This window comes from Camelus ferus, chromosome 6 (genome assembly GCF_009834535.1).
Source record: "Camelus ferus isolate YT-003-E chromosome 6, BCGSAC_Cfer_1.0, whole genome shotgun sequence".
NCBI classification, from domain to species: Eukaryota; Metazoa; Chordata; class Mammalia; order Artiodactyla; family Camelidae; genus Camelus; species Camelus ferus.
Genome location: NC_045701.1, coordinates 70,150,512 through 70,172,365, shown reverse-complemented (window position 1 = coordinate 70,172,365; position 21,854 = coordinate 70,150,512). Strand labels below are relative to the sequence as shown.

The window sequence follows — 21,854 nt, the reverse complement described above, 5'->3', positions numbered from 1 at the left end:
TGAGCTCCCTGCCAATTTATAGATAACATGTTTGTGGGTAAGATGCCCTGCCTTTGACTCAGTTAACAGGATTCAAGTTCGTTAATTATGAAGTACCAATTTGGCAATTTATATGGAAGGCAATTGGCCTTTGGGTGTGCTATTAATGCTAGGTTTCTGTTCAGTACACAGATGGATGAATCACTGAACAATTTAGGCTCAAAGTTCTCTCATCATGTCATTTTCAAAATCTTTATCCACAATTGGTACCCAAAATGCAACATTAGCCCTTATATTTGCAGGAATAGTACTATTTCTGATATCTTGTTCTAATTACCTATCTCACTCTTTTATTTCTATAGCTCTCTCACTTCCTAATTTTTAATATATCTGTTAATCAACCTTCTTGAACCTCCTGTCCCTTGACTCCCTTTCCCCAGTTTGACACTCCACTCATGATTTCACTTTCCTATCAATTCTTTTCTACTAGTTCTGGAACCTAGGTTATATCATTTCAATCTTTCTTGCATTCATCATCAACTCTTTGCTCTACTGTTGTGCTTGCCATGTAAATTCCCAACTACAGCTCATTCCACCTATCTGCTTTCTTTTGTTAAATGGTTCTGAAGAAATTACATGACACAACAGGTGCCACTAACTCACTCAGGTTCTTCGATCCCGCCTGGGTTTTCAATGTTACTTTGCCATCATTTTATATGTCACTGGCCTCTCCCATTCACTACAGTAACTATTTCAATCCTTCACCACTACCCCAAGCCTTGTTCCTCAATAAATGGCCTTGGTTACAACATCACAAAGATTGTTGAGACTGGTAGGCACAAACTCCTTCAATATCTGCTCACATATCTACACACTAATCTTTACTTGCAGCCTCCTCTGCCTCCTATCCACCAGTTTCAGAGTGGCTCTTCTGTCCCAAGTTAATCCTGGCCTTTATGCTCTAGATTCCATCTCTTGACGCTACTCTGTTAGTTATCTTTTCTTTCTACTGTATGTCTCACTGATCTTATTTTTTTCACCAAATTTTTTATTTTGAAAAATATCAAACCTATGGAAAAGTTGTAAGAATGTGTAAACAAACACCCTATACTCTTCATCTAGGCATATTTGTTAATATTTTGCTACATTCTCTCTCTCCTTCCCGCTCTTTCATCCAGCTATCTATCTACCTACCTACCTATCTGTTTTTCCCCAAACCATTAAACAGTTACTTTAAGATACTGTGATCCTTCACACCTAAACATTCAGCATGTATTTCCTAGGAACGTGGGTATTCTTACCAGCAACTACAACATTCGTGCTAAGGAAGTTTAACATAAGTATAATTATATTATTTAACAATCAGCCCATTATTTAAATTTCCTCAGTTGTCCCAATAATATCCTTTATATTTTCTAATTTTTTTTAAATTCAGAGTCCAATCAAGCTCACACATGGTATTTAGTTGTCATGTCTAGTTAGTCTCCTTTGATATAAAACAGTTCTCCAGCCTTTATTTTTCTTTCATGACATTGACATTTTTTAAGAATCCAAGCGAATCATTTTGCAGAATGTCCCTCAATTTTGGATTTGACAGTTTCCTCATAATTAGATTTATGTAAAACATTTTTTTTTAATTTGGGGGGACAAAAATACAAATAAGTAATGTCTCCTTCTATACCTCACACCATGATGTACATTATGTCAGTTTGTCCTATCAATAGTGATACCAAGTTTGATCATTTGGTTAAGGCAGTGTTTGCCATATTTCTCTGTTGTAAAGGTATATATAATAGTCTGTGGAGGAATGAGGCTCTGAAAACATCTTGTTCCCTACAGCTTTTCACCAACGATTCTGCCAACCACTGATGATCCTTGCCCGAGTCAGTTATTACAATGGTCACTGTAAATGATTTTGTATTTCTATCATTCCTCTACATTTAGCAGTTGTAATATTCCCATACAAAAAAAGCTCTCCATCTCTCCCATTTTGTTTATTCTTACTATCTTATGGACATGTTTATTCTTAATATCTTATGGACATATGGATTTCTTAAAATTAAAAATCAGTGTGTATCAACATGTACACACTATAAATTTACAGTTATATATCAAATATATATATCAATAAAAAATAAACATGTGATAATTCACTACCATCATTATTAATTTTGATCCTTAAATTGTCTCAAATTTGGCTAACATGAGCCTTTTCCAGCTGGTTCCTGTTTCTTTTGGCAAATCCCCATCAACTTTTGAGCACTTCCTTGGATTTTCCTATAATTAAAAAATTTCCTTATTATGAAGAGGGACCAAGTTGGTGACATAAAAGCCCCCTGCACTTCCTCCCACAGACACACAGAATCTACAGCCACACACAGAGCAATTTCCTCTGAGAGAAATCCAGAAACTAGCCGAGTGACTTCTGCACACTGAGTGAATGAAAAAATACCTCACAGTGGGTAGGAAAGGCTGAGATACACTCTCATCAAAAACCTCACCCTCAACACAGCACCATACAGCTGGGAGGGAACCCCCAACTCCCAGCTTCTCCCTGAGGAGCAAAATGTTTGGACCCACATCTAAAAGTGCCCCAACTTTGAAGGTTCTCACACCAGGGACAGGTCCCTAAAACACTTAGCTCTGAAAGCCAACAGGGCTTGTGTCCACGAGCTCCACAGGACTATAGCAAATGAAAAAGTAATTCCTAATAGAGGTGTGACTTCCTTTTGATAGTTAAGCTTTCATTTCTCTCTGTGCATTGCTCTGATCTCATGTTTTTTATTGTAGTAAAAAAGCACATCACATTATATTTGCCATCTTTATCATTTTTAAGTGGATATTTGGGTTGCTTCTACCTTTTGGTTGTTGTGAATAATACTGCAAACATGGGTGTGCAAATCTCTCTGAGATTCTGCTTTGAATTCTATTGTACATATACACAGATGTAAGATTGCTAGATCATAGGGTAATTCTGTATTTAATTTTTTGAGGGACCATCTCAAAAAGTACTGTTTTCCATAGCAGCTGTACCATTTTACACCCTACCAAAAATGCACAGTGTTCCAAATAATAGGATGCTGGCCATATCCTCGCCTACACTTGTTCATATGCTTTTCTTTTGATAGTGGCCATCCTAATGGGAGTAAGGTGATATCTCATTGTTTTTTATTTGAATTTCCCTCATGATTAGTAATGTTGAGCATCTTTTTCATATGCTTGTTGGTTATTTGTATATCTTCTTCAGAGAATTGTCTGTTCAAGACTTTTGCCCATTTAAAAATTCAGGTTATTTGTTTTTTGTTGTTGAGTTGCAGAAGTTGCTTTTAAGTGCTGGATATTAATCCCTAATCACATATAAGATTTCCAAATATTTTCTCCATTTCCATAGATTGCCTTTTCACTCTATGGATTGTTTCCCTTGATGTACAAAAGCTTTGAAATTTGTTGTAGGCCCATTAATCTAGTTTTGCTTTTTTTGTCTATGCTTTGGGTGTCACATCCAATAAATCATTGCTAAATCCAATGTCCTGAAGTTTTCTCCCTATGTTTTCTTCTAGTTTTATAGTTTTAGGTCATATGTGTAGGACTATAATCCACTTTGAGTCCATTTTTGTATACGGTGTAAGGTAAGGGTCTAGCTAACTTCATTCTTTTGCATGTGGATATCCAGTTTTCTCAGTATCATTTCTTGAAGAGACTGTCCTTTACCCATGGTTAGTCTTGATACCTTTGTAGAAAAATCATTTGACAATGCAATCAGCCCTACATAACCAAAGGTATTGCATCTGTGGATTCAAGCAACTTGGGATCTCCTGGAGAGGTAGGCAACGGCTGTGGCTCACCCAAGGGACATAAAAGCTGGTGGTGGACATTCCAGGAGTGTTCATCTACATGAGCTTTCTTGGAGGTTGACATCTTGATTGGATCATTAGCACCAAGACCTAGCCCCACCAAACAGCCTATAGGCTTACAGGCTGGGAAGCTTCAGGCCAAACAAGATACTGGATGGGAACACAGCCCCATCCATCAGTAGAATTCCTGAGTCACAAACACCTCTAGACATGGCCTTGCCCACCAGAGATCCAGGACCAAGCTTCACCCAGCAGTGAGCAGGTACTGATTCTTCCTGCCAGGAAACTTGCATAAGCCTTTAGTCCAGCCTCATCCACCAGGGGGCAGATACCAGAAATAAGAAAACAACAATCTCAAACTCCCTATTGACCTCAGGATCAAGTCCTAACCCTTTGGCATGTCATATAAGGCCCTCTCCCTCCCACCTCCTAACTCTGGAGTCTCGGATTTGGGTACAGACCCCTTTCCCCCATGTTCTAGTTATAAAACCTTCTAGCAGCTGTCTAAACAGGCCAAGAACATTCATTCCATGTAATATCCACATCTCCACACTTCTGTTCATATGCTTCATATACCTCATTTTTTTTTGCTTTATTTATTTTTTAAATATTTATTTATTTACTTGCCTCATTTTCTTTAGCTCATTTACTGGGCAAGCACCTATTCACTGTTTAAAGATTAACTCAAACATAACCACCTCTAGCCTTTCTTCCTCCTTATCCTGAACAAGTAGAAAGAAATCATTCTTTCCTCCTGTATATGTCTACCCCCTCATATTTGCATCCTACCATCATTATCTTTCCATATTTATTCATCTACATGTTTCTCTTTTCCATCATAATATGAGTATCTTGAGGACAGGACCATATCTTATTAAGTACCTAGTATGACCTTAATAACACTTGTTGAGTAAATCAATATAAAATGACCACCAAATTATGTGAGCAATCATCTGATTTACAAAAAGATGTAACAAATTTTAAAATGACACAAAATATCATTTTCAAAACAACATTAAAAAGTGAGTGTATTTAACCACACTCCGCTCATTACAGAGCAAATGAGTGGAATTCATGCTATAGCATGTTTAATGAACTGGCAAAAGAGAAAGTTGGTCGAAGGAAGGCAGAGGAACTTTGTCTTTTAAGAATTAGAACCGAGGGGCTCCGTAATCATCTGGCATCCGCTCAATGTTGTACCTGATCAGGACAAAAAATTAACACTGGTAAGAACCCACCTAAAAACCCTCCCTGTACTGATTACTCTCACCTCCTGCTGCGAATTCCTTTTGTCACTGGGAACATTTTAAAGGGACATCATAATGAATGATTTACGGCAAAATGCTGACTGTATTATCTATATTCTCGAAAGTCAGAAAGTTAACAAGTTGGGGAGCCAGGCACTGAGTCCAGGTAAGCCCAATCCCCTCGCCCATATTTCTCCTATGTTGTGTTTGCCCCAGGCTGAAAAGCTGGGCAATAATAGTCTGAGGACTGATACAGGAACATCTAAGAAGGAAAAAAAGCAGCTTTTGTATTTTTTAAAGAAACTTCTAGTTTCCCAGATGAGGTGCTAATCACATAAACTAGGTTTTAAAAAAAGGATATTTCTGGCCAAAAAGATTGGCTTGATTTAAATCACTGCTTTGTATTTAAAGCCACACATCTATTTCTTCTAGTGATCTTATTGTAACATTGTGGATGCCTGCCTCATTCCTAAATCCCAGTTTTATCTTTTGCCCTTGTTCTTGTTATTCTGTCTCATTTCTTCAAATAGAACTATGCAAACATTTGATACAACAATCTTTTTCAAATTCTTCTATAACTTGACCTCATTTTTAATTAATATCAACTATATACTTTTTTCTTTTTTACATGGAGGTACTGGGGATTGAATCCAAGATCTCATGCATGCTAAGCACACAATCTACCACTGAGCTATACCTAACCCCTTCCCCGCCACCATATGAACTATATACTTTTAATCACTTCCCTAAGAGAAAGTTCTCACCTATGGTTAGAAATGTACATGATGGGAACTCCAGGGATCTTCCGGATTCTTCTTTTAAGGTCCCGGTCAACTGTGGCCACAATGTAACATTTGTGCTATAAAAGACACCGAGTGTTCACATAGAGCTCACTGAGTGATACTGGATAATGGTACAACCACTAGTTAATCTGAAGAACTATGCATTTTCACAGCAAATAGGAAAGGAAAGTCTGTAACAATTTCTTAAGTAGCTACTATGATCTAGAAATTTTATTTATAAGACACAGTAAGTTGCCTGGGATGAATGTAGCTCTAAGAATCTTGAGAGGGAAAGATAGAAAAACCTATTTAAAAGCTGCAAATTGTTTTTTTGTCTCGTAAGTGGAAGGGATTTTCACATCTGGGACAGACAATTTCTTGGTTTTAAGAAAACGCCCTAAGGGACTCTATGCAAAGGCAGAGTAAGCACCTTAGATCAGGTGGCACAGCAGGGATCTCTGGGGCCTGGGCCTACCCTGAGCCCTCCTAGTGGTGGAGGCAGGATACCTCCTTGGCCCTGAAGCCAGAATAGGAGAATCTCCAGGATAAGTCTGAGTCAAACAGCTCTGAAAGCACTAACATTTAGCTGATGGGAACTAATTTGTATTGTACTCTACTTACATCGTACCCAAATCCCTCACTGAGTTTTTTTTAAAATTTTATTCTTCTTCTTATTTTTAATGAAGGTACTGGGGACTGAACCCAGGACCTCATGCATGCTAAGCATGTACTCTACCACTGAACTATACCCACCCCTACCTCGTTGAGTTTTGTAAAGATTGGTGTCAGCGGTGCTGTGGGAAATTAAGGGAAATGCTGACCCCACACATGGGATGAACTGGCTAATGGGATGGCAGTGTGGTCACCAGATGAAGATGATTATCCTAAGCAGAGAGAGGCTCTTATAAGGGCAATAAGCAGCAGTTCTTGTAGTGTTTGACAAGGAAGTCAGAAGAGAAGAATTAAAAACCTACTTATTCTAAGGTACATGTAAGACTGCACCCTGGAAGACTCAGATGTAACTGAGAAATACTTCTGGGTTAGGCATGGTGGAGAGGAACAGAATTCCTACACAGGAAGTAAATGGAAATAGAATTTTATTTTAGATTCACAGGGAGGTGGAATCTGATATATTATTTTGTCTATACTCACCATTTTATAGAGAAGATTTGTGGAACAGAGATTCAGTGAATGCTCCATATTACACACCCAATAAATGCAGGTGCTAAGATTTGAAACTCTTGTCCTCCCCAAGCCCATTATCTTTCCATTATGGTTATAGTATACATTTCCAATCCATTTTCTTAAGTAAACGAGGGCACCTGCACATCCCATGAAGGGATTCTACATAATTTCTTTTTACCATTTGTATTCCCAGATACTTACATTAACATTCAGGAAATAATAGTTTATCTTTTTTTTTAAGCACAAAGTAAATATTAAAAAGTGATGATACCTGAGTTACCCTCTGTACTAAGCAGTCATCTGCATAAGTTCCTTTGTGTGTGCATGGTAATCGTTCAAATCTCGGATCCTTGGCGATCCTGTAGGGTTATAAAAGTGGATTAATGAAAACATCCACGCAATTCGGTAACTTTACAAGTCTCAATCAGTTAAATAAGAGTAATGTGATCTATGCAGAGATTTTAAGGCACTCCTCTCTTCCTGAAGCTTATCTTCTAATTGAAAAGATAATTAGAGAAGGGTAGTAAAGCTTACTGACAGCTGGTGTGACTTATGTCATGGACTCGTCACAAAACTCTGTATTATTGTACTTCCATTTTACAGATGAAGCAGCAGATTCAGAGAGATTGATTAATTTGTGCAAAGTTACACAGCTGGGATAAGCCAGGATTCAAAACCAAATCAATTTTAACCTAACCATTTCACTTTTAGGAAGTTGTCTTACACAAACGTACAAGAATATAGGCTCAAGGATGATCACTACAACACAGTTTATAACAGTGGAAAACTGGAGATAATTTGAATATCCGTCAACAAGATAAAAGTTAAATACATTTTGGTGCCCCTATCCTATTAAAAAAAATGAGGTAGAACTGTATGTATGTACCAACATGGAAGGACATGCAATAAATTGAATAAACAAAGCAGGTTTTATATATATATATACACACACACACGATACATGAGATATGATTCAATTAAGAAAATTAAAATCTCATTCTCTTTCTCCAGATTTCCATTTGTTCAAAAAAAGTTTTGGAAAAATATGTATTAACCCTTATCAGTTGTCATTCTTAGGGTAGGAGACTGGACAAAATGTACCATGAAGGGGGACTTTCACTTCTTATTATATGTATATATTTATATTATTTACCATAAAAAATCAAACATGTACCATTTTCATGCAAATTTGAGAAAGAAAAAATACAAATCTGTGATTCCCAGAGTCATGCTCTTTCTATTACACAATGACAATGAGTCACAGAATGAATAATACAGGGCAGCATGTAGGTATCAAGTGCAACAAAAATACTCCTATTGCAGCAGTTCAGAACTAGGTCCATGTGGGCTGGGTATATTTAGAAAAAAATTACACGGAGATAAAATAAAATGAAGAATGATCCAAGCAAAGTGAAGGCAGGCACATTCCAAACAAGGCACCATCTGCAAAATGGTTCAATGGTGTTCCGGGAAAAGTGAGCCCATGTTTCCGGCAGGGGGAAGAGTGTTAGTGCAGAAGAGAGTGTAATAGGGTTGAAAGGCAGGTTGAGGATGGATTGGGAAGAGTTTCCAATCCAGGCTGAGAAGTATAAGCTCTGAGACATAAGTGATGGGAGACAATAAAGATTTCTCAGTGACAGAGACATGAGCAAAGCTCTGTCTTAGGAAGAGTAAGTAGCTGTGGTGAGGAGGATACACTAGATGGAAGCCATGCTGGCTGCTGAGAAACTAGGCAGGCAATAGTGTAGGCCTTTGGTCTTTGGGTTATCTCTTTCACTCCTGAAATCACTGATCTCCTTCTATTAGCTCCCTCTCAGAAACTAACATGCTCTAGTATCTTCCCCATCTTAAAAAAGAAAAAAAAAAAATCCCTTTACTTGTTATTCCACCACCCCAACCCACACCGTTAACATCCCATTTCTACTTCTCTTCACAGCCAAACTTGGTGCTTCTAATTGGTGCCTCTATCTTCTCCCCTCCTACTCTCTATTTTTATTATTATTTTAAAAATAATTGCCTCCTTCCCCTTTTTATTTGAAATATTTCAAGTATACAAAAAATTATAAGGAATGATGAATACCTTGTACCCACCATCTAGTTAAAGAAATGAAACATTACACATAAAAAAATGAAGCCCCCTCCTCAATCCTAATCTCTTTTTACCTCCCCCCAAGTAACTATTACCCTAAATTTGGGATTTATCAGTCCCAGATACACTTTACTATGTATGTAAGATCACATTATATATACACCTGTAAAAAATGTAGTTTTAATTTGCATGTTTTTAAACTTTAGATAAACAGAATGATCTACATATGCTCTTGTTTTGTTTCACATTTTTTTTGAGATTTATGCATATTGACGCACATAGTTCTACTTCACTCATCGTCACTGCTGTAGAGTATTTTATTTGTGAACATTCCACAATTTACCCATTATCTTCCTAATGGATCTTTTGGCTGCCTGCAATTTTTTGCTACTATCCAGATAAGAAAATTCCAATATTTGTTTCCAGTATATGTATGTGAGCTTCTCTATGGCAGGCTTTTTTTTTTTTTCCACCAAAACCCACAGTATGAAATACATTTTCTTGCATACAGTAAGCACATACATGTACATATACACACACAAATAAAAGTGAAAAAAGTTCTGTGACATAATACTCGACCTTTGCTACATGCAATGCATGCAAACTGTATATATAGTTTATACTGTTTTATTAATAAAAGAAGCTGGATGTGACCCATTAAACTGATGTCATATCCTATAGATTCACCATCTCCAGGTTGAAAGATACAGTGTCATAAGAGTGTAGACAACCTCATTTTCACCAGATATTATCAAATTACTCTCCAAGGTGACTGCCCAATTTACATCCTTAGCAGTTGAGTATGAGAATTCCCATTGCTCCCCAGTCTCAATTATTGTTGGCACTGTCAAGCAGCCTTTATTTCTTGCCAATCTGCTGTTTCTGAAATGATATACTATTGTGGATTTTGTCTTCTTTTTATGGATTTGTAGTTTTTTATGTATCTTGAAAATATACCCTTTGTTCACTATGTGTTACTAATAATATCTTCCCAATCTCTACAGCTTTTCACTTTGTTTTTGCTGTCTTTTGTTATACAGAACTATACATTTTCAGTATAGATAAATTTATTAGTTTTCCATTATGGTTTGGCCTTAAGAAATTCCTGCCCTCCCCCAAATCACTAAGATAGTCTCTATGTTTTCTATACAGGTTCAGACAATCTACCTGGAATCAATTTTTGTGAAAGAAGTGAATAAGGATTAATTTTATTTCTTTCCCCAGGAATAATCAATATTTTCATCATTTATCACTTTCCCACTGTTTTCTTTTGCCTTAAAATTAGCTTTATTAGGCATAAATAAATATAATAAAATGTACTGATTACAAATGTAAAATTTGATGAGTTTTGACAAATTTATTTGTCCATGTCACTACTTCCACAACCAATATAGAACACTTCTGTCACTACAAAAGGTTCCCTACATCCCTTTACAGTTAATTTCCTTTTTCCATCCTCAGATCCAGGCAACCATTGATCTGTATTCTATTACTATAGTTTTGCCTTTTCTTGAATTTCCTATAAATGGAATCACATTTCTGGTACCTAAAGGCCATCCCCCAACACACAAATCCACTGGTATATGTTGGACTTTGAAAGGGTCTTTTACCTATGTGTGATTTTGTAATATCATGCATTGATCATTTGGAAAATACTGATTCACTGAGCTACACAGATATTTCAAATATTGACACATTTCATTATACAACATAAAAATATCATACGCATTGATACCATCACTGTTTTCAACAGAAAGGTCTTTAATATTGGGAGTGTGATAAGCTTGGAATTTTCCAACACTCTAATTTTTCACTTGAAAATTCTGTTTTTATCCATCGTAAGTCATACAGTAAGTTGTTTTCCTTTAAGTGACAGGCTCGCTGCATTAATGTTGGAGAAAATATCTGCTAAATACCAAAGTCTGAAAAAATCAGTGTTTGTCAGTTGTTCTTCACATAAAAATGGTATTTCATGAAAAAGCAGCTGGTTCAGCTCACGACTCAAATAGTACACAAATACTTTTCATTGTAACCACTTTAATCCTTTGGTATGCAGCAGAGGTGCTTTCTTCCCCTTCTTCCAGTTTTATTGAGATATAATTGGCATACAGCACAGTGTAAGTTTAAAGTGTACAGCATAATGATTTGACTAATACACCTCATGAAATGATTCCCACAGTAGGGTTAGAGAGCAACCATCAGCAGAAATGCTTTATGTGTCCTTCACTTTTCACCACAAGGAACACTGATATGTATGTACTCCAGGGTTGAGATTTAACAGTTAACAAATTTTACTGCTCCATCAAGGATATTCTTAAGTGACTAGTGTATTTCTTTTTTTTAACTGCCAGGGGTGGTAGTGAAGACTATAAAGACCACTAACATTACTTGGACCCACTGCCTTGATTTATACCAAGGCACTGGCATTTTTGCCATCAGTACAAGTGTCAGCACAGTGACAAAGGCAGTATCTTGGTATTATTGTGAAAACAGTTTTGCAAAGTCCCTGCAAAGGTCTCTGAGACTCCTGGTGGGGAAGGGGTGAGGAGGTCCATGAACCACACTTCAAGAATGACTACAGTAAACTCAAAGACACTTTCTGGAATAAACTCGAAACTTAGAATGTGAATCTTTAAAGTGTGGGATTCCAAAGAAGATACTACATAACAAACAAAAAGATACTTTCTTATCGAAAAATCTCAAGGAACTTAAAAGGAGGCCCATAAGACCACTATGACTAAGTAATTTAGTTCAAAAGGCTTCAGCTTGGAAATCTCTAACCTTTAAATGTTTGCTTCCTTAATCATAAAAAGTTAACAAGCTATGTATGATTTTTATTTAAACTAACCAGCCAAGAAACATTTGGATGGCAAACAGATGAAGGAGGGTCAAAAGAATCTTCAGTATACCAATCTAGGACAAATGTAAACCCACTCCTTCCTACCTTAGAGCCACTCGATACTTCTGCCCCAACTTCTCAATTTCAGCCATTACACAGTCAGTTATGCAAGGGATACCTGCCAGGAAAAGAAATATATTAGTAACAGAATTTGAAGAGGAACTGATTTTACTCTCTCTGAATTATATTCTGTTGAGAGTCTTTAAAAGACTCATGAGACTGCTGGAATAACAGAAAAAAAGCACAGTACAATAACTGATAAGAGCTAGAAGAGAATAAAATCCTTATTTATAAAGAAACTAGGGGAGAGAAGCAAGATGGCAGAGTAGAAGGATGCTTGTAGCTCACCTCACCCTCTCCCACAAATACACCAAAACTTACATCTATAGACGTACTCAGCCAACCAAAGCACCTGCGGAACTCTGACAGAACATCGCCCTCTTCAAAGGACAAAGACGCCAAAAATCTGGTAGCAGAAAAGGAAAAAAGAAAGAAGAAAAAGCAAAACAGTGCGGGACCTATCCCGCGGAGAGGGAGCGGCAAAGGAGGACTGGCGCTTGTTCTTTGGGTCTCCCCTCTCCAACAGAGAGACCAGCAGGACGGAGGGGGAGCCTCCGAGGCTCAAATCTGCCCCGAGCACCTCTTGACCGACAGAACTGAGTTAAACATGCACAAAGGGTCCCCGCGACACCCAGCCTGAGACGTGAGTCAGCAGCTGGGGGCCGGGACAGGCTGCCTGAGCCGGGTGGAGGACTGGGGCAGCTGCACTGAGGCAGCCCCAGGGGAATGCAGGGTGCTGCGCGCCATGGCTGGGAGGGGATATGGAGCAGAACCACCTTGGTCCCCCATAAATTGCGAAAAAAGCAAAGCAACACGGCTGGTGTGCCCTGGGTGGAAGGGCGCTGTAGCCTTTGTCTCCTCAGACCTGCGCCGCCATTACTAGCACATCTCACGACAAGAGAAGCAGGGCTCAGCCACAGCCGTCATCTCCTCCTGTGCTGGGAGGGGGCGCGATCTGCCCATCTGCCTTGCCTGAGCACAGCGGCATTGGGAGGGAGAGTGACCTGCCCGCCCACCGGGTAAGAGCTCAGCTCCTGACCCAGTGTTAGGAGGGGGCACGATCTGCTAGCCGACAGCCACTGGAAGCAGTATAGATGAGGGCGCCAACAGAAGGCCTCTGGAAACAGCAAGGTGAGTTCGCGAAACAGGGAGAAGACACAAAGACCTCTCGATAAAATCATTAAGAGCACACAGTCTCCAGGATAACTAGATAACTGATACTCCTTAAGCCAGTGTCAGAGAGATATGAGCAATATGAAGAAGCAGAGGAACCACTCCCAATTAAAAGATCAAGAGAAATTCCCTGAAAGCACGATCAAGGAAATAGACATTGATGGCCTACTAGATCAAGATTTCAAAAAAGGAGTGATCAAAGTACTGAAGGAACTAAAAGAAATAGTGTTTAGAGGTATAAAATATGTCAAAAATGAAATAGAAGCTATAAAGAACCAAGTAGAATTAGTAAACTCATTTGCTGAGATGAGAGCTGACCTAAATGCTCTACAAAGCAGGCTAGATAATGCAGAGGAACAAAAAGTGACCTAGAAGACAGGACAACAGAAAGCACCCAATCAGAACAGCTGAGAGAAAAACAAATAAAAAACAATGAAAACAATGTAAGGGACCTATGGGATAATATAAAGCGTGCCAATCTATGCATAATAGGGGTTCCAGAAGGGGAAGAAAGAACAATGGGGATTGAAAAGGTATTTGAAGAAATCATGACTGAAAACTTCCCAAACCTAAAGGAATCAGATATCCAAGTACAGGAGGCTCAGAGGGTCCCAAACAGGAAGAACCCAAACAGACTCACACCAAGACATATCATAATCAAGATGGCCAGAGTCAAGGATAAGGAAATGATCCTAAAGGCAGCAAGAGAAAAACGAAGAGTGAGTTACAAGGGAAACCCCATAAGGCTCTCAGCTGATTTCTATACACAAACAGTACAGGCCAGAAGGGAGTGGCAAGATACATTCAAAGTCCTGAATGAAAAAAAGATGCAGCCTAGGATACTCTATCCAGCAACGCTATCGAATAGAAGGAGAGATAAAGAACTTCACAGACAAGCAAACACTAAAAGAGTTTAGCAACACTAAACCCATGCTAAAAGAAATATTGACAGGTCTACTCTAAATAGAAAAGAAGCAGGATGCTATAAAAATGAGAAACTCGTAACTGGGAAGGAGATAACTGCCATGAATTACAAAAAGAATAAACACAAAATTGTAAAAGAAGACATCTAAATCATTAAGAGTGGGAGAGGAAGCAAGGAAAGCCACTGTGGAAAACAGTATGGCGATTCCTCAAAAGACTAGGAATAGACTTACCATATGACCCAGGAATCCCACTCCTGGGCATATATCCAGAAGGAACCCTACTTCAAAATGACACCTGCACCCCAATGTTCATAGCAGCACTATTTACAACAGCCAAGACATGGAAGCAGCCTAGATGTCCATCAACAGATGACTGAATAAAGAAGATGTGGTATATTTATACAATGGAATACTATTCAGCCATTAAAACTGACAACATAATGCCATTTGCAGTAACATGGATGCTCCTGGAGAATGTCATTCTAAGTGAAGTAAGCCAGAAAGAGAAAGAAAAATATCATATGAGATCGCTCATATGAGGAATCTAAAAAAAATAAATAAAATAAAATAAATACAAAACAGAAACAGACTCATAGAATACAAACTTGTGGTTGCCAAGGTGGCAGGGGGTGGGAAGGGACAGACTGGGATTTTAAAATGCAGAATAGATAAACAAGATTATACTGTATAGCACAGGGAAAAATATACAAGAACTTGTGGTAGCTCATAGTGAAAAAAAATGTGACAATGAATATATATACGTTCATGTATGACTGAAAAATTGTTGCTCTACCCTAGAATTTGACACAACATTGTAAAATAACTATTACTCAATAACAAAATGTGAAAAAAAAAAGAAACTAGGGAACTGTTCCAACCCCACATCAAGATTCCATAAAGTATCTCTCATAAACGTATCTGGGGACAAAATTAAGCTGGATCCCTGTCAATCTTTACATATTAAAATAAATTCTAGATGAAAAAAAATTTAAATGTGATCCAAAAGAAACCACGAAATTAACCAGAGAATGTAAATTTGATCACATTAAAATATAAACGTTCTATTTGACAACTATCAAATAAAAAGTCATATTAAAGTAAAATGAAAATAATCTGGAAAAATATTTCTACATATCTGTCAAAGGGTTAATTTCCTTAATATGTAAAGAACCTTATAATAATAGCTTGGAATTATGTGTTATTTACCAGACACTGTGCTAAGCACTTTACAAGGATTATCTCATTTAATCTTCATAACAATTCCTATCAGGTAGCATTGTTATTACTATTCCCATTTTATAGATGAGGAACCTGAGGTACAATGAAGTAACCAGAGAGCAAATGGTGAAGCCAAGGTTTGAACTGAGACTGTCAGGCTACAGAGTGGGTTGTTAACCACCTGGCTACATTTCATTTCACAAAAGAAGACATACAAATGGTCAATCAACATAAAAATGCTCAATTTCCTAATTAAAGAGATATAAATTAAAACAAGATTTCATTTTCTATCTATTAGCGTGGCAAAAACTAAACAGATGAAAATAACCAATATTGAGGAAATAGGTATTCTCACACTAACTTAGTAGGTGTATAAACTCGTGAAGTTATTTGAGGGCAATTTTGCAATACGTATTAAAATTAAAAAAAAAAAGTACCCCCTTGATATTGCAATACAGCTTTTACAAAATGTATCCTAAACTAATACTCCACCCTAACACAAAGACACATTCACAAAAATATTCACTACAGCCTTGTTTGTAATAGCGTAAAAACTGGAAATAACCCAATGTCTATTAGGATGTTGGTCTTTAAAAATGATATATTTAAACAACAGAATACTGGAGGGAGGGCACAGCTCCATGGTAGAGTGTATGCCTAGCATGCATGAGGTCCTGAGTTCAATCCCCAGTACTTCCATTAAGGAAATAAATGAATAAATAAATAAACCTGATTACCTCCCCCTACTAAATAAATAAATGAAAATTAAAAAAATAAATCATAGAATACTATGTAATTTAAAAAAGAATAAATCCATCTATGTATATTGATACAGTGTAACATTCAAGATGTATTTGTTCAATGTAAAAAGCAAGGAGAAATGGATAACTAAGATGTGATCCAGCCATACAATGAAATATCATTTGGTAATAAAGATACCATTTTAATGAAATGTCCGGGAATAGGTAAATCTATAGAGACAGAAAGCAAATTAATGGTTCACTATGAATACACTAAAAGCCACCAAATTGTATACTTTAAATGAGTGAAATGAATAGCATGTAAATTATACCTCAAAACTGTTAAAGAAAAAAGCATGACAATAAGAATAATGTATGATCCACTCTCATTAATAAACAAAAATAACCTCTACCCAACAGAAATTGTATATGAATTTTTTAAAAACTGCCCCTGTCAGAGGAAAGCCATTTGTTTTTTAGAAGTACATTAACACTTTTGAAAGCAAGTAAGGTTAAGAAACTTTAAAACACCATTCCCAGAAGCAAAAGCAGTTGTAAAATGGAGGAAAGTCAGGAGAAGCAAATAGTTATGGACTCAGAGGGCAATATGCGCCTTAGGAGGATCAATTTCAGAGCCATGTAGCACTGAAACAAGCAAGGGCTTACACCTAGAGTGGGGAAGCAGGCCCAGGAAGATCACTACAAAGAACAGGGAAGAAGACTCATGGGCAGAAAAGAAAGCTGATGGGCAGCTAACTATCCTCCCTTGTAGGAATATCAGATGGAAATGGAAGAAACTAGGGACTAAGAAAAGGTCAAAGGGAATCTCCAAGGCAAGAGGAAGGTAAAGGCCTCCCTTTATATGTAAAGGCAACTGAAGAAAAATTAAATAAGCAGAGCTTAAAACAGTTAAGGAATGTCCTAGGTAACTGAATTCGTACTGTACTTGAATGTTTCTTCAACCTCTGCTATGAAGTACTACGTTGCACAGAATTTTCATTAATTAGCTTGTTTTTAGAAAAGGCACAGTGAGAGCATTTAGCCATATGGATTATAGCTGTACTCTAAGGTAACCATACCTAGAGAAAACCTAACTATAGGACTCAAGCTATCCTAAACAATCACCATTTAGATAGCAATGGCGGAACTACAGAGTCAGAGAAACAATTCACCTCCAAGGTGCCATGCTTGAACCCTCCACCCACATCATTTACATATAGGCCAAAGCATTTCTGAAGAAGCGGCTAAGACATCTATAAGAAACACCATGGGAATACAAAAAGTCTACCAGGTTTGGTGTCTTCCCTAATACAGGCCACCCTAGCCTACCCTTACAGACATGGTAGTGCTCCAACTCCAGACTACTCTTTACTGTTTCTAAGAGATTTTCTAGAAAATTAAAGTACTACATGTACATAGCTTTTAAAAGAAATACGGAAAGGCATATATGAAAAACAATCGTCCCGATTTTTTCCCACTCCACCAATTCTGATCCTTAGAGATGATGATTTCACCCTATTAGCTGTCTTTCTCACTTTATTATATCTTCATATAATAAAATTACTCAGTTACTTTTGTATTGATTAATTTTAGGCATTTAAAGACTTTATCTCACTTACCACATACCTTATCTTGCTAATTTTAATAAATCAGTAAACATTTATATTACTACCACTCTATAAATGTTTATTATGTAGTACCTTTTAAATATTAAAGAAGGTGCAAATTTTTTCCATTTATTCCAGTAACTTATTCTTTATGGCAAAGTATAATTCTAATTTTTATTTGCACCTTTAATTAGGCAACTGGAAAATACATGAATATAAACCCATCCCACCACAAAATGCACCAGATGTCACTATTAGGAAGTTATTCCCTTGTACATGGTCTAAATTTTCTTTTTCCTCCTCATGGCAGTAAGAGAAGATCATTTGAAAGAGGGAACACCCAAATATACAAGGGAAATCTATTAATGGTAAACTGCACACCTATATGTAAATAAACTATCTCAGATCCTTTGTGGACACATAAAAGCCAAACTAAATAAATTTAGGAATAGTTGACCATCATCACTTCTGGTCCTGTGTTTGTAAATAGCAAAATGTCTTATTTAGCTTTTCTGCACTGTAGTAGAATGAAGACTGTTTCTTCCTTAATGTAAAAACATATATACATAGTGAGAAAAGAAACAAATTTTCATTTATCCAGAATTTTAAAATCCAAAATCTTAAAACAGAAAAGTTCCCTCCTATATTCAGAATTGATGTCTATAATGATGGTCGAAAATCTGCTAAGTGTTTTCTGAATTGTGAAAGTTTAATTATTCCTAGTCAAGTTTGCATCATATTTCAATTCGTTAAAAATGGTCACTGCTAAAAAAAAAACAAAACCAGAAAAAACCAGTCATCACTATGGTGAGCAAATTAAATGGCTAGCAATTCAGTTAACTAAAATCCCATTCCCCTCTTTTTCTATTTTGGATGATTATGACTATTCTGTACAAATGTCACAGTAATGGAAAAGTACAATACTCACACTTGGCATACAGACAGTCCATCATTGACTGCACTAAGTCCAGTTTGGCTTTAATGGAAAAGTTGATAAAGTTGGTATCAACCAGGATGTGGTAAGGTGGGCCCAGCTGTGTGTTATATTGGAAGAATAAGCAGGAAGGGTGTTGAGGGCTGAAGGAAAAAGAAATAAAACCCAAAGTAGTATCTACATTGATATTTTGATATAAACAAACAAAAGAAGTCTCTGCTTGGAACTGTTTGCTCCTTTTTCCTTGTTCATTAGAAATAAATCCCAATAAATCCTGTGATGATATATCCATCACCAATTTAGGGCAAAATGAGAAAAATTAGAAAAATATGATGATGTTTCATAAAGTTAAATGTATTTACTTAAAAAGCATAACCTTTATTCTGAAAATATGTCCTTACTACTTTTTGATACATTCTCTCTTTGATGAAATGATAGTGTGTTAAACAATGGCAATTACATCTTTTGACAGATTTTTGGCAAAAAAAAAAAAAAAAAAAAAATCCTAGACTTAATCCTCAGGATTTTACAGGAAATTTTACTGCTCCATGAAATCAAAAAACCTTGAAACCACTGGAATTGTTCTATGTTTATCAATATCACTCGGCATAGTGACTTACAAATGACTGAGCAAATCAGTTCAGGGAAAGCCTGAATTTCTAAGAGGTCTATGGTTTTAGAATGTCTCTTCTAGTTTTAAAGGAAAACTTGAAATTTTTGATTACTCACACTTCTCTTTCCTTGAGGGCACTGGGATCTTTCTTTTCTTTCTTTTTCGGTTTTAATCTATCCTTTTCTTTACTACAAAAAAAAAAAAAAGTAAATTAAATGCAAGGGGGAAAAAAACCATAGCAGTTATAATCTTATTCAAAATTACAGTTTATTTCTTTCCTTTTTTTTTTTTGGTTTACAGAAGAAATTCTACTTGGTGACTTCATTACGTTAATATCGGCATACACTTTTTGAGCACAAATGCCTGTGTGAGAAGTAGCCTGGAATTAACATAATTAATCAGTAAACATAATTACACTTAAACATCTTTAGCTAATAATCCATAAAGATTGTTAATGGGTAAATAAATGTTGTTTATATTATTATTTCTTCCTTATATCAAGGATAAAAATCCATTTCCAAGTAGTGGGTAAATAGGCTGACATTTATCGTCTGAAGACTCAGATGCTTCAACAACAGAGGGGAAATGGTTCCCCTACATGCCTCTTATAAAGGGCTAAAATGTAACAATACATATGCAAAATTTAACCTTAATTAGAAATAAGGGCGGTGGGTATAGCTCAAGTGGTGGAGTGCATGCTTAGCATGCACAAGGTCCTGGGTTCAACCCCCAGTACTTCCTCCAAGAATAAATAAATAAGTAAACCTAATTACCTCCCCCTCCCCAAAAAGAAATAAAATATTATTAGTGGGGCAAATTTCTTAAAAATTACATGATAAATACATACTCAAGGCTGAGAATACAATTTAATGACTGAAGGCTCTAAGGACGATTCCTTTGTTCTGAGACTCTTAAACACAATGAAGGCCACTCCTTATTTAATAACTCAATTCATTCTCCACTGAAGCAGGCAAGCTGTTTAGGTTCTCTTTATAATAGGGACTATTATTCTACTTCTTTTCTTCCACAGCCATAAATCTTATAAGACTTACAAAATGGAGACATCTAGGTGTTTTCCCATTATTTCTTTCATAAATACTCGAGTGTCAGGTGCTGGAGACAAAACACAATCATGGTTTCTGACCTCGCGACCCTTTAACAATGTTAACAATTTTTTTTTTCCTGGGGAATACAGAAATGTAATGGCAAGAACATAAAGATAATCCTACATACCTCACAGAACTATTAGGAGGCTTAAATGTGATATGGAAGATGTAATATATAAAAACAGTGGCACAAACTGAACACTTAACATGATGAATTCCCATCCCACTCACCAGTGTGCTTGCTCAGCAGCTAAATGAGTGTTATACTTCGCTATATAAATCCAAGATACAATAATATTAAAAGTAAACACAAAATAACAGCAAAAAATCTCACTACTTATACCCTTGTGACTCCTATATCTCTGGAAAATCTATGAACCCAGTTGATTCCAGACACTCACAGTCTCTGATCTCTGAGACTAAGCATTCGCTTCATGGTCGCATATTTCCGGGCTTTCTTTTGCTTCCCCTTGAAACAGAAATTTTAGAGTTAAAAAAGTTGGAAATTACATCTTCTTAAGTTCCTTTCCTTTCGTCCACTCCCTTCCCTTCTTCCCTCGAATACTCAGCTCCTCTTAGTCTCTGTCCCAACCAGGGTTCTCCCCATTCGCTGGACCTCAACAGGCACCACTCCGAGTAGTTTAAGAGCTGAGACCGGAATAAAAATACGCAAGGGGAATGTGGAGGAAATGTGACCAAGGGGTACTACCCCCTCAATCTCCGTCCCAAATGTGGTGTGACAACTCTCTTCTCGGACCCCGCTTTCTCACCATGTTCACGCCGCACTCTTGTTTCTTCCGGAATTACCAGCGGCACGACACTTTTGCGTCAGCCGTATACTGCTTCCGGCAAAGGCTAGCCCGGAAGCGGAAGCCGCTTTAGAAAACGGAAAAGCCCCAAGCCGGTTTCCAGCCCTGGCCAGGATCTGTACCGGGGTCTCTCGGTCGGGGGGTCGAGGGCAGGTTTTCTGCTGGTGCTGCCCTTGCCTGTCTGGGCAGCAGAGCTGGGACTTCGCTGCGCTGCACACCCCTGCTCAGGTAACATTTCTCTCCTCCATTCCAGCACGGGGCAGAGTCCAGAGGAACTGCCTGCACGGGAGTTCCAGAGAGAGGGAGAACAAGGGTAGAGGGGACGGGATTCTGGGTTGCCCAGTAGTCTGGGGAAACACCTTCTCCTTATCCTTCAGCGCTGGGGCGTCAGGTCTCTGTTGTGCTACCCCGAGGCTCCGGTTCCTACTTGGTTCTTCTAGACGGCATGGTGCTTCGTGCAGCCAGGTGGACGATTCTCTTGATTCTCACCGAGTGAATACCGTGTACTCGTCTCGGTGAAGCGGGGGATGGAGAAGCTTTTGAGGAATTTGTTTAGACACTGTCTAGAAAATTGAGGCATAAGCTTGCATATGTTACTAGTTGCCAAGCAGGGAAAATGTTGGGAAATAACAT

The 21,854-nt window shown here is 37.5% G+C and overlaps 2 protein-coding genes across 8 annotated transcripts in view; one reads left to right on the top strand and one right to left on the bottom strand.

The window, feature by feature from the left end:
* Nucleotides 1-1,064: 1,064 nt before the first annotated feature.
* FCF1 (FCF1 rRNA-processing protein) lies at nucleotides 1,065-21,210 on the bottom strand. Of its 2 annotated transcripts, none has more exons than XM_006184478.3 (8): nucleotides 21,183-21,210; nucleotides 20,814-20,881; nucleotides 19,423-19,494; nucleotides 18,688-18,836; nucleotides 12,081-12,153; nucleotides 7,319-7,406; nucleotides 5,845-5,939; nucleotides 1,065-5,033 (listed from the first exon to the last, which is right to left on the bottom strand). In XM_006184478.3, the coding sequence occupies exons 1-8, from the start codon at nucleotides 21,183-21,185 to the stop codon at nucleotides 4,985-4,987; spliced, it is 597 nt and encodes a 198-aa protein (XP_006184540.1). In that variant the 5' UTR covers nucleotides 21,186-21,210; the 3' UTR covers nucleotides 1,065-4,984. The 2 variants fall into 2 exon arrangements, with proteins under 2 accessions (XP_006184540.1, XP_032338261.1); XM_032482370.1 differs by lacking the exon at nucleotides 21,183-21,210 and adding an exon at nucleotides 20,359-20,419 and having other exon boundaries at nucleotides 4,817-5,033; nucleotides 20,814-20,887.
* Nucleotides 21,211-21,286: 76 nt separating this feature from the next.
* Nucleotides 21,287-21,854, top strand: part of AREL1 (apoptosis resistant E3 ubiquitin protein ligase 1) — a 39,357-nt gene continuing 38,789 nt past the window's right edge. For all 6 annotated transcript variants that reach the window (XM_032482366.1, XM_006184479.3, XM_032482367.1 and 3 more), the window contains exon 1: nucleotides 21,287-21,449. The gene's annotated coding sequence lies outside the window, so the exon portion shown is untranslated. The remainder of the gene's footprint in view (nucleotides 21,450-21,854) is intronic.

Bases quoted from the DNA above. Each gene is read 5' to 3' on its own strand.
- FCF1 (XM_006184478.3), bottom strand. The intron at 18,837-19,422 runs GTGAGTAATCAA...TTTTTCCTTCAG, and splicing joins GCCCTCAAGGAAAGAGAAGT to CCCTCAACACCCTTCCTGCT. The intron at 12,154-18,687 runs GTGAGTATTGTA...TTTTCCTGGCAG, and splicing joins GGACTGTCTGTATGCCAAGT to GTATCCCTTGCATAACTGAC.